At 42.1% G+C, this 16,505-nt stretch overlaps 1 protein-coding gene across 3 annotated transcripts in view; it reads left to right on the top strand.

The window, feature by feature from the left end:
• SLC12A6 (solute carrier family 12 member 6) overlaps window positions 1-16,505 on the top strand; it is a gene marked incomplete at its 5' end in the record, with an annotated part of 90,557 nt that overhangs the window by 14,604 nt on the left and 59,448 nt on the right. The window contains one exon of one of the 3 annotated variants that reach the window (XM_084775923.1): window positions 1,325-1,547. The exons of the other annotated variants lie outside the window; for them this stretch is intronic. Coding sequence (XP_084632049.1) covers window positions 1,439-1,547 — 109 coding nt within the window. Of the gene's footprint in view, window positions 1-1,324; window positions 1,548-16,505 lie in introns of those variants that run through there. 3 annotated transcript variants of the gene reach the window in all.

Raw genomic sequence — 16,505 nt, 5'->3', positions numbered from 1 at the left:
GCTTTGGCTGCACATTAGAACAGTGTGAAGGGACATTTAAAAGTCTTAGTATGGTCCAGGCTTTATTCCAAAGCAGTTAAATAGGAATATCTAAGATGGAACCCAAACATTTAAAAAGGTCCCCAGGTGATTACAATGTGCAGCCAAGCATGCAAACCGGGACTATTAGGAACACATAAAGTAAAAGTTAAGTACTTGTGAACTTTCTTTTAAATATAGTCTATGTTGCCTCCCCCAGGGCTTTGGGTATTCTAAAGTTTGCCTTACCATTTACACGCACCATGACTTTAGGCATTGCTTTTTGTTTGTTTGTTTCTTGAGACAGGGTTTCTCTGTGTAGCCTTGGCTGCCCTGGACTCACTTTGTAGACCAGGCTGGCCTGGACTGACTACTGGGCTGGTCCTCTTTCGAGGTTGTGTGTCTTTGAATGGATGCAGATCACACACTTTCATTCTCTGTGCAGTCCATTTTGCTCAGCCTTGTTTGTCAGGTAGAAGACATTTCTTAAGGACAATGTCTTGCTGTTACAGCATCAGCATCAGCATGGAAAGTAACATGGGGCTTAATTTACCTATCTCCCTGCCTGTGCAGTCAGCTATCCAGTATTACTGTGGAGTAATGTATGGTAAGGTATGCCAAACGAACGGGACTACAGACATCGCAATCAGGGATCTCTTGGAGGTTCTTTTCCTTTAAAACAGTATGTCCTTTACACACCATTTTAAAACAGTTTTAAACATTTATTTTAAACAAACTTGTGCTTTTGATAAAATTAGTTTCTCTTCTTGGATGTCACTGTATGCATCTGGGCATATAAAACTGTTATTTATAAAATATGTATGTGTCATTAAATATTGGCTAAATAGACGTTTCACCTGAAGGAGGAGAAAAGCCTTCCACTGACTCACTCTTAGGAGGGTTTTCCCATATGCTTTGAACTTAAGCAACAATGGAAACCCTATCCCTTGTTTTCTGAGTTGACACAGTGCCAGTCTTCATTAAAGAGGGTAGTTTGTGAAATAAACTGCCCCCTAATCCCTCTCATATGAAATATGAGGACCGTGGTTAAGATGATGGAGTCCAGAGAGGTGGCAATAAATTAAGTAAAGGAAACAAATGGGAGACCCGGGGTGGACAGCTCTTGATGTACTGTGCGCAGGCTTCAGCTTTCTGCCGCCTGGAGAAACAGCCCCTGCAGTTGCCGTTCTACAGGTTAATAACAATAAGCAGGGGTGGAGTGCTTAAGCCTTTTAAGAGAGTGATAAACACGGCAGAAGGCGTGTCTTCGTGGGCCCCACTCCCTTGGGGCTGTGGTCACGTGGGCTCAGTACTTCCCGATTCCCAGCCACTGTCTCCTTAGGCTGTGATCTGAATGTGGAGGGAGGCAGGGAAACTCGGAAGGAAATTTAAACGCTGAGAGAGCAGGGTCGGAAGAACAATGCCGCACTTCACCGTGACCAAAGTGGAGGACCCAGAGGAGGGTGCAGTGGGCCCAGAGCCCAGCTCAGCACAAGTAAAAGCCTGGATTCAGGATCCCCAAGAGCCAGGTGAGTCCAGCGCTTGTACCTTTGGGGACCCACAGACTAGTTTTCGCGAGGAAAGTGGTAACTTGGTTATTAGTTTTGAAACTATTGTTTACGGATGCCGATGGAGAAAAGGCTCTTTTTCAGTTGTTTCACTCCCCGTATATCTGATAACAACCCCCGCCCCCACGAAGCGGTTTGTTTTTCCCCCACAAAGAGTTTTCTGTGTCCATTACCAACAGGTGAAATCGAATCGGTGGCATTGTATGAAAAGAGTTTTCAGGCAAAAAGAAAGACACAGTAAAAGTCATTTATGCAGAATTTAGAAATCAGTTTTCGTTCAGGCGGCTTAGATTCCATCTAGAAAAGACTTCGAACAAAAAGGGATAAGTGGCCTTTTAGTCTTAGCCGTTTATATAATATATAAAAAGGGAGCATGGTTCAGTATTTATGTGAACTTTTTACTTGCGAACTCATGGTTATTCAGAATTCTGCCTCAATTTGCCACGTACACAGTAAATCAGTAACAAATGTCCTAATAACTCTTTAATGAAAGAAAAATACAATAGATGGCCGTTGTGGTGATGCATAGCATCGGCTTTCATTAAATTATTTGATGAATGTGCTTATCTCTGTTGTGGCCTCTGAGTGTTGACAGTTATACTTTCCCAGGGAATTGTGGTTTGAGATTTTTAAACAGGCAATTAAAGTCTTACTTAATACTGTGGTGTTAAATATAGTTAGACTCTGAATCTTCCTTTTTTAAACCAGTAAATTGGCAGCAATGTCTTGGTATGTGAGCAAAGTTAAGGAAAATTCAGAATTCCTCTGTAAGTCTTCCTTGTGACAAGCAGCTGTTATTATCTCAAGCGTTAGGGAACTTTAAGTTGAGATGGAGAGATGTGTTGATAGACGTGTTTCATTTATTTGAGTATTAAGAGAAATGTTCAATTTATTCTCATCCTTGTAATGAAGAATTTATCAGGAGACAGTAAAGAAGATATTTTATGCAAATTCTTTGTAGGTTACTTTGTTTTGCTGTGTAGCAGTAAGCTGTGAAAGTTAGTTTAAGCAACCTTGAACTTGAACCTGATTCTCTATGGCTTCGGGTCAGAAGAGCTAAACTCTCCCAGGCCTGGGTGGACTTGAAGTTGCCTTTCTCATTTGCTGATATTGTCAGTTCCTTTAGCGCTTAGTCTCCTGTCTTTCATAATAACACAAAATGCAAGTGGATTATCTCATTTCTCTGTCCTAATTTTTTTCTTTACCTTTATTTGATTATTTCACATTTACTAGTCACATTATTTGGAGAAATTTGCTTTTTGGGAAGAGGGTTTAGAATAGAGTAATAAAATAATTTAGTCTACTAACAGCTACCTAGAAAGCCATAAAAATTTTCATGGAACCCAGGTTTATTAATAATGTGACATTATTAGGCTTAGTATATTTTCTTCAATAAAATTGCTTTGAAAAAGGAACAACAGAAATAAGTTAACTTGAGTTTAATAAGGCTCTGTAATTAGGTGTTTTCCATAACATCCCAGAAGGTATCCAATTGAATAAACTAGTATTTGACAAGTGAACAACTACTGGAAATGTATTATCTAAATTCTCTTTACTGTAGGGTTAAGTTAGAAGAAAAGAAGCAAAATTTTTTTACTTGTTACTGAAAGTTTATTTCTTCCCGACCTGGACACATTACTTGAAATGTAGTGAGTTTTAGCCCCTTTCTCTCCTATGTTAAAAGAAAGACAGACTGACTCAGTGAAACCTACTATTTTGTACAATGAGTATGTGCTAGTAAATATGCCAGCTAGTTTGTTTTGTTTTATTACTTCAAACCCTGGCCACTTATGTAAGATGCCTCACCCTTTCTTTTTCCCTACGCATCAGTGTAGCAAGAAAAATATGCAGTACCAAACACTCTTATAAGATCAGTTTTTGTTTGTTTGTTTTGTTTTGTTTTTCAAGACAGGGTTTCTCTATGTAGCCTTGGCTGTCCTGGACTTGCTTTGTAGACTTGAACTCACAGAGATAACCTGCCTCTGCCTCCCGAGTGCTGGGGTTAAAGGTGTACACCAGAGCACCCAGCTAGAAGATCACTTTTTAAATACATTATTGATATACCTATTTGAACTATAAAAATAATTTGAGATAAAGTAGAAATATGAAAATAGAGCTAATTCAAATTAATTTTAAGTAAAATAACTATAACTCTATTTTATTATCATTAATGTGAATAGAATGTACCTGCTGTTGGCTTACACAAGGACATTTTCATACAGCTGTGTATAAATTAAATAAGTGTAATAGTTATTGCTGCAGAAGGTACTAGAGGGCAGTGAAGCAGATCTGCTTGAGTTTCATAAGGTAAGCAGAAGCTTGGGTTTCCGTAACATCTGCCTTTCTTCCCTTTCCCTGCACTGTTTTCTTGGCAGTATGCCTGTGGAGGTAGCACTACCACGCCTGTGTTGCCCTCTGCCCGCCTCCCACCAGACTGATGATAAGCAGCCTCAGGACAGAGACTTTGTCAGGTCATTGGTATCTCAGGGTCCTAAACTGCTTAGCAAGCAGTTTGGTTACTAGGCGTGCTCCCTGCCTTTTCCCTTCACCAAACTTGAGGCCAGGTGTTGGACTTCTCCTCAAAATATTCCATAGGTGTCCATTTTACCAAAGGCAGTAAAATGGCTCCAGAGTCAGGGTTCTGGCTGTGAATTCCAGACCTACTAATTACTACTAATTAGTAGTAGTGACAATTTGTAATAATTAGTACCTGAGTGACTTTCGGCAAGTGGTTTAGTTTCTCTCATTGGTAAATCCAGTGCCTACTTCACAAGGTGGCTGGGAAGACTACGAATACCTATTTTTCCGCTCTGATTAGTGGTTCATTGAGAAAAAGGAGCAGGTTTGGATAACTGATGTTGGAGGAATACTAAATGGCCCGGAGGGCATCCTAGATAAATGCTGGAGTAAGGGATCCAGCTGATTGTTGAGGAGAGGTCAGAGAAAAGTACCAGCAGTAGGAGCAATTTAAAGGTAGCAGGAGAGAGTTAAATACTCTTGAGAAACAAAACTTGAGGCCAGTTACAAGGCATGTGTAAGGAAGAGGTGAAGGAGGAAGGAAGAGGGAGCCTGGTTATCAAAGTACTATCAATTTCATCTCCTCCCCATGGGATACCCATTCCAGGCCAGTGACAGTACTTGCCGGGGCCACATGATCTGATCTGGAGGTGGTATCCTCTTACTTGTGCTCCCCGTCATTTTCCTAAGCCCTAATGTACTTGGCCCACAGTGCTTGGTAGATGGATTATTAAACACACACACATATATTCTCTACCCCCCCCCTCCAGCTATAGTGGCATAAGCCTGTAATCCCAGGCTCAGGCAGGAGGATAGTGAGTTTGAAGCCAGACTGGGCTATACAGTGTAAATAAAAAAGTAAATTATTTTATAGGACTGTTACAGAACTTAACTCTTCATTGCATTTTCTTAATCAGATATACATGCTACATTAATTTCTTGATTTAAATATTAAGTTCATACAAACGTTTTCATTAAATAAGTGCTCTAAATCTTCTCCTCAAATCAGCTTATGGCAGCTGAGGATTAGGCAAATGTGGCAGCTAGGTGTGTCTCACTGGACAGAGATGGCAGATTGGAGGAGCTCCATAAGGGTACAAATAGAGCTGCTCTCGGGGAGTTTCAGAAACAGACCTGTGGAAGTAGAGAAAACATCCTCTGTTGTTGCCAGTCAGTAGCTTTATGGACACAGTAGGAGGCACGTGGTGGAAGAGCATACTGTGAGAGTTCTGTTAAGTGAAGGCTAAATCTTAGTAACTCACAAGCTGTACCTGTTAGCTACATATTAGTTGTATTTATTGCCCATGAAATATTCTTTAAACAGTGACTTTTGATTACGTGCTCTTATTGACTACAGTGAAAATCCATTGAACTGGACAACTACAAATTCTTCTCTATATAGATTATTTTCTGTAGTGAAGATTTACAGTGAGATACGCTGGCATACACCTGCTTCGCCAGCCTGGGTAACATAGCAAGACCTCTGCCTCAGCACACACCTTTAACCCAGCACTCAGGAGCCAGAGGGAGAAGCAAAGGGATCTCCGTGAGTTCAAGGACTGCTTTATCTACATAGCAAGTTCCAGACCAGCCTGGACTACATATACTTAATAAGACCCTTGTCTCAAAAGAAGAATTTTTAAAACTTTATTTTATTTTTCTTCCTTCTTTTAACTATTTACATAGGATTTTTACAAACCCTGAAAACAGAAACATGGATCTGCAGGTAGTAAAATCTGAGTTAGAAGTTTTCTTTGGAACTGGCTAGGTGAGACATGTTTTCTGCCCCCTACACAACACTCCAGTATCCCAGAATTATAAGAAAGACCTTGCATGGCCCTCAAATATGTTTTCAACCACTCTGTCATGATTTTTATTATACCTGAAAATAAGAATAGAGACTTTGGAGCTGGGGAGGTGGGCCAGTGGTTGAAGTGCTGGTTCTGCAAGCATAGGACTAGAGTTGGTATGCCTGCTGGGCACGTCGGCATGTCTGTCATTCCACCTCAGACAGTCAACATGGGGTCTCCAGCGCATGCCAGCCAGCAAGACTAGCTGCATTGGTGAGTTCTGGATTTAGCCAACAACCTTGCAATCTTAGGCCTCTACATGCGTGTCCACACACATGCAAAACACAAACATGCATAGGCATGCACACCACACATACATAGAACATGGAAAAAGGAAAAGGACTATAAATCTGAATGTGTTTCCCTACTGCTCTCTACATCTTGAAACCCTGTGGATTTGGCATGTTACAGTGTTGGCCTTGAACATTTGCCCACTCTTTATCCACTGCTTCACCACTGGTCTGATAGGATTTCTCACTCCCAGACTTAGTGTCCCAACCCTCAGGTAGTGTCTGCTACTTTGGCCCACAAGAGACATACCAGATTGAACTCTGTAAAGATAAAACCTCTATAAAAATGCACATACAAGTGGGTGTGGTGGGGCTTGCCTGTAAGCAGAGTACTTGGGAGGCTGAGGTAAGAGCCTACTAATGAAAGCCGGTCTCAAGACTAAAAGCCCAAGTATATGCCAGGTGTGGTGGCACATGCCTTTAATTTTAGCACTCAGAAGGCAGAGGCAGATGGATCGCTGTGAGTTCAAGGCCAGCCTGGTCTACAAAGTGAGTACAGAACAGCCATGGCTACACAAAGAAACCCTGTATCGAAAAAACCAAAAAATAAAAAAAATTAAAATTAAAAACAAGTATACTCATTTGATTTTAAATATTGCTTATTACTTTTATGTTCTATACTCAATATTTAGTTGGGAGTAAAGAAGATATTATGTATAATTTAGCATATTATACAACTTTTTAAAACTTATGCCATATGTCCAAATGCACCAATGAAATTTAAATTTTAAAACATTTTCAGATTTCAGTCCAAATTTGGATATACAGAGAAAGGAGATTATCAGCTGGTAAACTCTAAAGAAACTAGTATTTCTTGGTTTTGATAGGCTGGAAGAGGAAGAACTTTTACATATAAATGCATAATAGCCATTGCTGAGCCAGGTGAATAGCTGAGCCAGTGCTAGATAGCCATTTAACAGTACTGATTTACTTAATTCCCACAACAACCAATACAGGCAACCATTGGACCATGTCAGCAACGAAGTGTGGTGCTAAGAAATTTGGGCTACATAAGTGGCCGGTGCAGAAATCAAATGGGTCTGTATAGCAGCAAAGCCTTCCTTCCTCCCCTGCACTGTACTGTCTGCCTCCCCCAATATTTTTAAGCATACTTTAAATTTTTATTTTAATATATGTTAATTAAGATACAATTACATCATTTCCCCTTACCTTTCCTCTCTCCAAACCTTCCCATGTCCCCACCCTCTATTCCCACATATATATGTGTATGTTTATGCCTATGTATGTGTAATGATAGTAACCAAAGCTTTTAAAAGCGTGTATGCCACTAGGCTGCTGAATTCTCTTAGTCACTAATTCTAAGGCTCCATTTCTTTTATAAACACAAATTCCTTAAAATTAAATGAAAGTTTATTCCTTGTCAAACTTTACATGGCTTGCATTGCTTCTTTATATGGTATGGAATATTTCTAAATGATGCCAAAAATTGAGAAAGCTGAACAAGCAGGAACCTTGTCTTAATCTGACTGTTCAGGGTATCTCTGTACCGCTCACATTTGTAGGAAAACACACATTTGCCAGTGTGGAGCCTTAGAGACTAAGGGCTAGTGGTAGGATGTGGACAGTGTAAAATCATTGACTTCTAGTGTAACTTTAAAATTCGAGAAGCTGAGTGTAATTGGCTGGTAATGCAGTACCCAGCAGGGAGATCACTACAAGTTCAGGGCCAGTCTGAACTACAGTGAGACCTGTTTAAAAAGCAAGAAAAACCTATGTTTACTACTGAAATTCTATTAGGTTTTTTAAATTTAAGTAAAATCATAGAAAAATAATCCTATTTAAAGGAAAAATTTCATACAGGTATAACATGGACATGGTGGAAATTGAATATGGCACATAAGTACATAAATAACATGAATGGTTTTTAATCCAGCAAGGCCCACATCCCTTCACTCCCCTTCCTACGTTCTTCCCACTGCAGCAGAGCCTTGTGTGGAAGAAGGTCCTGATGTTGGTATTAGAAATGTCAGCTCTAGAGCAAGAGTCTAAAAAGCCACCTCCATCTTTCTGCCACCTCCTTTTTTTTTTTTAACTGCAGTTCATTTTTTATCTGAAGTTCTATTTTCATTCTTTCTTTTTTTTTTTAATGTATTTATTTATTATATATACAGTGCTCTGCCAGCATGTACACCTGCAGGACAGAAGAGGGCATCAGATTGGATTGTAGATGGTTGTGAGCCACCATGTGGCTGCTGGGAATTGAGCTCAGGACCTCTGGAAGAACAGTGAGTGCCATCGCCATCTCTCCAGCCCTGAACTTCTGTTTTCATTCTCTGTATACCATGAAAAATTTACACACAACCGCATTGACCTCCGTCCCCTCCAGGCTGGTCCGGCTCCATTTCCTCTGGGATGGCATGCACAGTTGTCCCTGGCTTTGATGATTCCATTCATCAGTATCTGTCAGCACTCAGACACACCGAGCTCTATGTCTCAACTTGTAGTTGCTTGTGATTAAACCTATATGTCGTATTTGATTGATTGATTAATTGATTGATTGATTGATGTGCGAGGCTGGATTTCAAACTTGTGGTCTTCCTGCTTCAGCCACCAGGTGCTGGGGTTATAGGAATGCACCACCACATTTGGCCTTGAAATTAAATTATTTCTTTAGTTGTATTGTGAATTGTGGGAGGATGGGTGATAGTCTTAATATTTTTAGAAAAGTATTTTTTATTGCAAAAATTTACAAACTCCAAAACTCCAGTGAATTTCCTGTTGGTATCTCTTCTCTCTTGCTTATTTTTTTTTTTTATCTTTGTATTTGGGAATATCAAACCATTTAAAAATGTTGGAATTATTTTCCCAATTATTCTTCTTTTAATGTTTCATTGAGGAATAGTTGACATAAAATTAACTGCATATTTGTAGCCATTTAATGAGCTTTCACACATGCATGTTCTTGTGAAACAGTCACCATAATCAAGATAATGAACATTTTTATTACCCACAAAAGTTTCCCTGTGCCCGTTATAACCTACTTTACCTAATCCCTGGTTTGCAAGCAACAGCTAGGCTTTTTTTCTATCACTATCCACTTGTTTGCATTTATAAGAATTTTATATGAGTAAGATAATAGAGTATGTATTGTCTTCTTTTATACAGAATAATTATTTTTATATTTACCCATTCTTGTCAATATCCTTTGATTCTTATATATTGGGTTATTATTTTTTTTAGACCTTAACATTCAAGGGAGTAGTTGAAAACAAGATAATCAATGAATGTGTAGACTTAACAGAGAACCCTTAAATGTTCAATTAGAAAGATAAATTGATGCCATCCAGTAGTCCCAACAACGTAGAAGGCTGAGGCAGGAGGATCCTTTGAACCCAAGAGTTAGAAGCTAACCTGGGCAACATAGCCAGAACATACACAAGCACATATAATGTATTGCCTCCCCCATCCCCTCTATTGTCCCCCTCCTGTCCCTGTCCCTTTCTCATCCCTCCCAGTCCGTTTCATGGATTCTTGAATTTTGGTTTGGTTTTGTGTCCCACCAAATTTAACAAGGGCCATCTGTGTGAGGGTTGTCTTGGAGCTATCCGTGGAGCCTGGTGGGATCACCAGTAGATACACAACTGAAGGCAACGAGTCCCTCCCTCCCTGAGTCTGTCAGTAACAAGTAGTTCATCAGTGGGGGGGTCTGGTCCCCTGAGGCATTCTTCCATCTGTACCTGCTAACAGGCCTGCTCTTTTTCAGACTCAGTGTAGGCATCCACAGCTGCTTGGTTTGAGGCTGTGGTGGTGTGTCTCTCCCAGATGATGGCATCCTGTACCCTTCTCTCCGTCTTCCGGCTCTTAGATTCCGTTCCTGCTTCTGCCAGGTTCCCAGATCCTCAGAGAGAATGGTATAAAAGTCTCGTTGAGGGCTGAACATTCATCTGTTACTTCTTCTCAGGGAGTTTGATGCTTTGTCAGTTTAGCAAGAACACAATAAGCAGATCTCCACTCTGGGTTTTTTGACAGGATTTACAAAACCAGGCATCAATTCTCTCCTGTGGCACAGGCCACCAAATCAATGAGAGCACTTGGTTTACCTTTAGCAGTAATGCCGCTGTTGCACATGTAGGCCCCTCTTGCTTTGCAGCCTGGCCTTGTTGTTCACAGAGTTACAGGTGGTGAGACTGTTGGTGTTCGTTCTCCCTGAGTGCCCTGCATGGTGCCTTCTGGGATTATGGAAGCTAGTCAGCATGAGGAAGCTTCCAGCTCGTTCCAGGTGGATTCCTCTATTTCATGCAACAAAGGTGTGTTGTGTCTTCAGCAGTAGTGTCTTTTTATATAGTTCTGACGGGTAGTCAAAAGGAACGGCAGGAGCCTACCTGGTTTGGGGGGACTCCTGGAGCTCCCATGACTGACAACTTAGTAGGGACACTAGGATTTTTGTTTAATCATTCACAGCTTCTAGGAGCAAGATATGTCCCTTAAATTCTGGGTTTTAAAAAATATGTTTTTAAATCTGGTTAAAAGGTAGTAGGTAGTGCACACCTTTAATCCCAGCACAGACAGAGACAAGCGGATCACTGTAAATTCAAGGCCAGCCTGGTCTACAAAGCAAATCCAGGACAGCCAAGGCTACACAGAGAAACCCTGTCTCAAAAAAAAAATGTTCGTTATGTATCCCAGGCTGGCCTTGAACTTGGTATCTTTCCACCCTAACCTACTGAGTATGGATATTACAGGTATATGCTACCCCACCTCAAAGGTTGGTATTTGTATATCCCATTGTTTGTCCATTCCTAATTCCAGCTTGTACCTCTGGTTAGCAGATGTGCACTGAATTTAGTGGACTGTTGGGTACAAGTAAGGCAAGAGGCTCTTAGGGCTTTCAGGAAAATCTGGCACAGGATTGGTTTGTTCCTCAAGCGCTGCATAAGAACCTCAGTGCCTCAAGATGATGTTGAGAAGGTAAAATCTCTAAAGGACCTTGACTTTGTAGAGATACTTGCAGGGGAATAAGAAGAGCTAGGCCCTGAGATCTTCCTATCTCAGAGGCAAGAAGGTAGATGTAAAGAGCGTAGAGAGGCTTCTTCCTGGCCCTCAACCAAGCTTGTGGTTTGCTGTACTGCCCACCAACAGAAGCTGAAATTGCTTTCCCTCCCACTATCCCTGCTCCCTTTCTCATTCCCTCCCTTACTCCCTCCCTCCCTCTCTCCCTCCCTTACTCCTCCCCCCCCTTCTTCCTTTCTTTTTATATGAGGGTCTCACTAAATTGCCAGGCTGGTCTCCCACTATTCTCCTCCCTCAGCCTCCTGAGTAGCTGTGATTTGCTTTATTGTACCCACCTTTTAAAAAATATATTTTATTAGTTTATTCATATTACATCTCAATTGTTATCCCATCCCTGGTATCCTCCCATTCCTCCCTCCCTCCCATTTTCCCCTACTCCCCTCCCCTATGACTGTGACTGAGGGGGACCTCCTCCCCCTGTATATGCTCATAGGATATCAAGTCTCCACCTTTGTTTTCTTGAAGCTGCCAGCACCTGTCATCCTCCAGCAAAGGAACTCAAGCTCTGATGAGGTGACAAAGGCAAACTATAGGGAAACCAGGCAGCAGCAAGAGAAAAACCACTTAGAATTGACAGTTGCTTGGACCAGCTAAATAGAGAAGCTGCAGCAGTCTCCTGAACCTAAAAACATAAGGTGGGATACAGGGTCCAGACATGAGAGGCGGAGGCAGGTGGGGATTACTGTGAGTTTCAGCTCCATACAGAGCTACACAGTGATGCTCTGTCTCAAATTGTTTTGTCTTGTTTGAGATGGGCTTTTCTCTGTGTAGAACTCAATCTATAGATCAAGCTGGCCTTGAACTCAAGCCTGGAGATCCACCTGCCTCTGCCTCCCTAGTTCTAGGATTAAAGGTGTGTGCCACCACCACTGCCTGGCCAGAATGGAAAAAAATTAAACATGTTAAAAAAAATCAATTAGTTTATGGTTCTGGGAGCTGGAAATTTCAAGATAAAAGTGTCAAGATAAAAATAAGAGAACCTTCTTGAACAAGAGGAGAAAGATGTTGGCCAAACACCTTGTTATAACAAGCCTGCTTTCACAGTAATAATACCAATCCATCCAGGAAGGCAGTACCCCATAGCTTGACATAGCTTTGCTTAGGCCCATCTTCCAGGTACTGGTGGATCCAGGCTTAAGTTTCAAGTACTTGCCTTCTTTCCAGTCTCATTGAAACCGTAGCAAATATGTGACTTGCACCTTATTTTGTAGTAATGGAACTACTACTGTTAATAACATACAAAAAATGGAGTAAGTCTGGGCAGTGGTGGTGCAGGCCTTTAATCCGAGCACTCAGGAGGCAGAAGCAGGTGGATCTCTAAGTTCGAGGCCAGCCTGGTCTACAGAGTGAGTTCCAGGACAGCCAGGACTACACAGAGAAACTCTGTCTCAAAATTAACAACAACAACAAAAAAATCACCAAGGCATTATGCCTGATGAAAGAAGCCAGCCTCAAAAGTCATGTGTGATGAGATTCCATTTATATTTATTTATTCAGTGTGTGTGTGTGTGTGTGTGTGTGTGTCTGCGCATGTGAGTACACGTTACAGTGCACACATGCATGGAGGCCAGGGGATATGAGGTGTCCTCCGTTGTTCTCTCCTTTCTTCCCTTGAGACAGTGTCTCTTTACTGAACCTGAAGCTTGGCTTGCAGCCAGAAAACTTTAGCAATCCCCGTCTCAGCTTTCTAAAGCACTACTACCAGAACCCACGGCCACACTTACCTTTTTACATGGGTGTTGGGGGTTCGAAGTCACATCCCGGTACTTGAGCAGCAGCACTCTTATCCACCAAGTCACCTTCCAGCTTTCAGTTCTTTTTTTTAAACAGAAACAAAAAATACATTTACTAATCAAACTATATGTTGGTACACACATACTAAAGAAATTGAACTTCACATATATAGTAATTGTTTAATTTCTGTATTTGAAACTTTAGAAACAGATTAAGCAATTAAGTTATTTTAAAATTATATTTATTTTCAGTGTGTGTGGGTGGTACAGAGTACAACTTGTGGGAGTATGTGCAAGTGTGTATTGAGGTCAGAGTACAACTTGGAAGAATAATCTTTTACCATGTGGATCCTTGGAATCAAGTCAGGCATCAGGCTCTACCCACTGAGCAATCTCACTGGCCCACAATTCCTGGTACAGACAAGGGGGCACCACTGTGATCATTATTGTTTTTGAGTTCAAGAGATTGCTGCAGCTTCTCTATTTAGCTGGTCCAGTCAACTGTTAATTTTGTGGTTTTTCTCTTGCCGCTGCCTGGTTTCTGTAGGTAGTTTGCCTTTCTTTGTCACCTCATAAGAGCTTAAGTTCATTTGCTGGAGGATGACAAGTGCTGGCAATCTCAAGGAAACAAAGGTGGGTGCAGGAACTTTTGTCTTAATTGTCTTTTTCCTGTGCCATGGAATCAATATAGACTCTTAAAATGTCAAGAATGTTCACAGTATTGTCTTTAATGCCTGTAACTCCTGCTATAGTCTAAATGTCCCCAGTCCCCCCCCCCCCCCCCGCCCCCTGCCCAGGATCAGGTATTTGAACATTCGGTTCCTAGCTGGAGGCATTATTTTAGGAGGTTTGGAACCCATAGGTGGGAATTACAGTTGATAGAGTTGGGTCACCAGCAATGAGCTCTCTGTCTCCTGGTCCACCGTGATGTGGGGAGCCCCACTGCACACTGCCATTGCCATGGTTTGATCATGCCTTCATCATGTCGTGATGAACTGAAACTGTGAGATAAAATCACGCTTTGTGTTCAGTATTTGGTCACAGTGATGCAAAGGTCACTACCCCAGAAATTTGGAGCTGCAAAGTGGAGCTATTGCTTTGATAAACCTGACTGTGTAGTTTGTAGTTTTTTGAGCTGGTAAGCAGGAAGAATATGGAAGGGTGTGGAGCTGTGGAGTTGAGAAGCCCTTGATTGCTATAAGCAGAGTTTAATGGGGGTCACTTGTGGTCCAAAGTCCAGTGCCCCTCCGCAGGTCTGGGTCCTAGCAGGTTGGTCTGGGTGCTGCTTACTTCTGGACAGGAGTAGATGGACCCTGAGATCAGAGGTCCCATCTCTTGCTCAGGGGCAGCTAAAGAGCTTTAGGGGTAAGGCTTGTGGCTTGGGCACAGGGAGAGATTGGAAATGAGTTTCCACGGTGGCTGTTACACTCAGCTCTTTTCAGAAAGAAGCTGCAGGTCTCAATAGGAAGTGGGGACTCGGGAACCCCACAAAATCTAAATGCTACAACGCTTTGGTTCATCTACCATTCCCAGCACAGCAGGAGATATAGGCAGATGCCCAAGACCTGCTGGCAGACAGGGTGAGACTCAGGCCCAGCGGGTGCTTCCCCAGCAGTCAGCAGCGAGCTAGCGAGCTATCGCAGTGGTTGAGCAGGCCCCAGCAACTGCAAAGGCAGTTCTGCCATTGCTTCCTGATCACAGGACATCCAGTAATGGTCCCCACCTCCAATAAATGGAGTCGCAGACAGCCATGGTGGAGTGAGAAAAACAAGCCACACTTTATTTGTGGATAAGGTATTTATAAGCCCCGGGCAGTGAGGGTGAATGTGCCTGATTTGCTAGGGCTAAGGGTGTCAGGATACTTCATCCACATACATTGGTACAGCGCCTCAGTAACATGGGGCCTTTATCACAGGAAGGAAAAGGCACTTAATTATCCTATATATGAGGGGACAGGCCTAGGTATAATTAAGAGTCATTTGCTGGAGGCTAGGGTTTCAGTAGGGGGTGGGGTACTTCAGGGAATTCCCTGTGCTTGTTATCAAGAAAGGGTTGGGCCTGTATTATCTTTTAGGTCAGTGACTCTCCTTATAAGATCTGGGGTCACCAGATCAGGTGGAGTGAGGACCCTGCTGAGAAATGGGAGTCCTTTCTTCATAGACCGAGTGCAAAATGGCTATCCAGAGAAGCCAGACTTCTACCTAAACCAGCAGAGTCCCACAGTGATTGCGATCAGGGGTCAGAAGAGGAAAAATGGGGAAAGAAATGTGGCCAATAAAATTATGTTCATGAAAGGGTTCAGAAGGGAGCAAGGACTCTGGGAAATTGGGGTAGAGGCCATTGATACTGTATTCTAGCAAAGAAGCAGGCTATGTTTTATCATGTGTTCTGAAAATCTGAGGCTAAATTTGAAAGTCATAGGCTAATTAATTTGGTAGAAGAAATATCAAGACAAAATAACATTGAGGCTAGAGAATGGTTGTTACTGGCTGCTTGTAGTAAAATTACAGAGGGAATTCAAAATAAAAGGTGGAGCAAGAAGATATGAAAAGTTGTAGTTTGGGAAGGAAAGAAGTTGGCACATTAACAGTCATAGAAAGGTAGGTGCAAAGAAGCTGTAATCGTTCAGGAGATTAGTACAGTTACAAGGAAAGGGGCCTTGGGGGCAAGACCCGCTCCACCAAAGGCTCTGCACTAGGGAGTCAAAATGCAAACCTATTTGAAAAACTTTGATTTTGCGAGGAGTGGGTAGTGGCTGAACAGAGTGCATTTCAACAGGGGCTGTTCGCTTTTCTACCAGGACCACCAGAGGACATACTTTCTTAGGTTCAGCTAGGCTGCTGTAGCTGAGCTGAAGGGGATCCAGCTGTTATAGCCAAACCTTGTGCCATCAATTTGTGCTGCTTTTGTAGGCACTGGCTCATAGATGCTTTCACTTACGGACAAAAGTCGCTGAGGCCAGGCAGTGTGTAGTATGATTAGAATCCCTTACAGGATGGCCCTGAGTCGTCCACATATGAAGTAAGTTGTCGTAGAGACCCCAGGATATTGGATATGCCAGGGCTGAGGAACAAATGCCAAGAAAAACTGCCTGTTCAGAGTGGCGCTAGCACAAGAAAACCCACATGGACTGCACGTGAAGGGCAAAAGAGGCAGTAGCTTCTCAAGGCTCTTGGTGCCCACAGGATGTTACCATTTGACATGAATGCTGGACATGGAGTTACCGGTTGTTTGCCCGATGAATTTCTACTTGATCAGTCTTTCCTTGCCACTTTCCTGTTTCTCCCTTTTGGAATGGAAATGTCCAAGTCATCGGTTGGAAGCATGTTACTTTCTCTTTTATTTTATAGCAGATCATAGCTATGAGTTTTCCTTGCGTCCCAGACAAGGCTGTGGTTTTATGTGTTCATTTTATAGTATTAGAAATTGAACCTAGTCATGCATACAAGGCTCACACTCCTCCAACTCAGCTATGTTCTCAGACCCGCAGAAGAAGAC

This window comes from Acomys minous (genome assembly GCF_964271855.1).
Source record: "Acomys minous genome assembly, chromosome: 3".
Taxonomy (NCBI): domain Eukaryota; kingdom Metazoa; phylum Chordata; class Mammalia; order Rodentia; family Muridae; genus Acomys; species Acomys minous.
The sequence above is the reverse complement of the archived record's forward strand: the minus strand, read 5'-3'. Positions and strand labels throughout refer to the sequence as shown.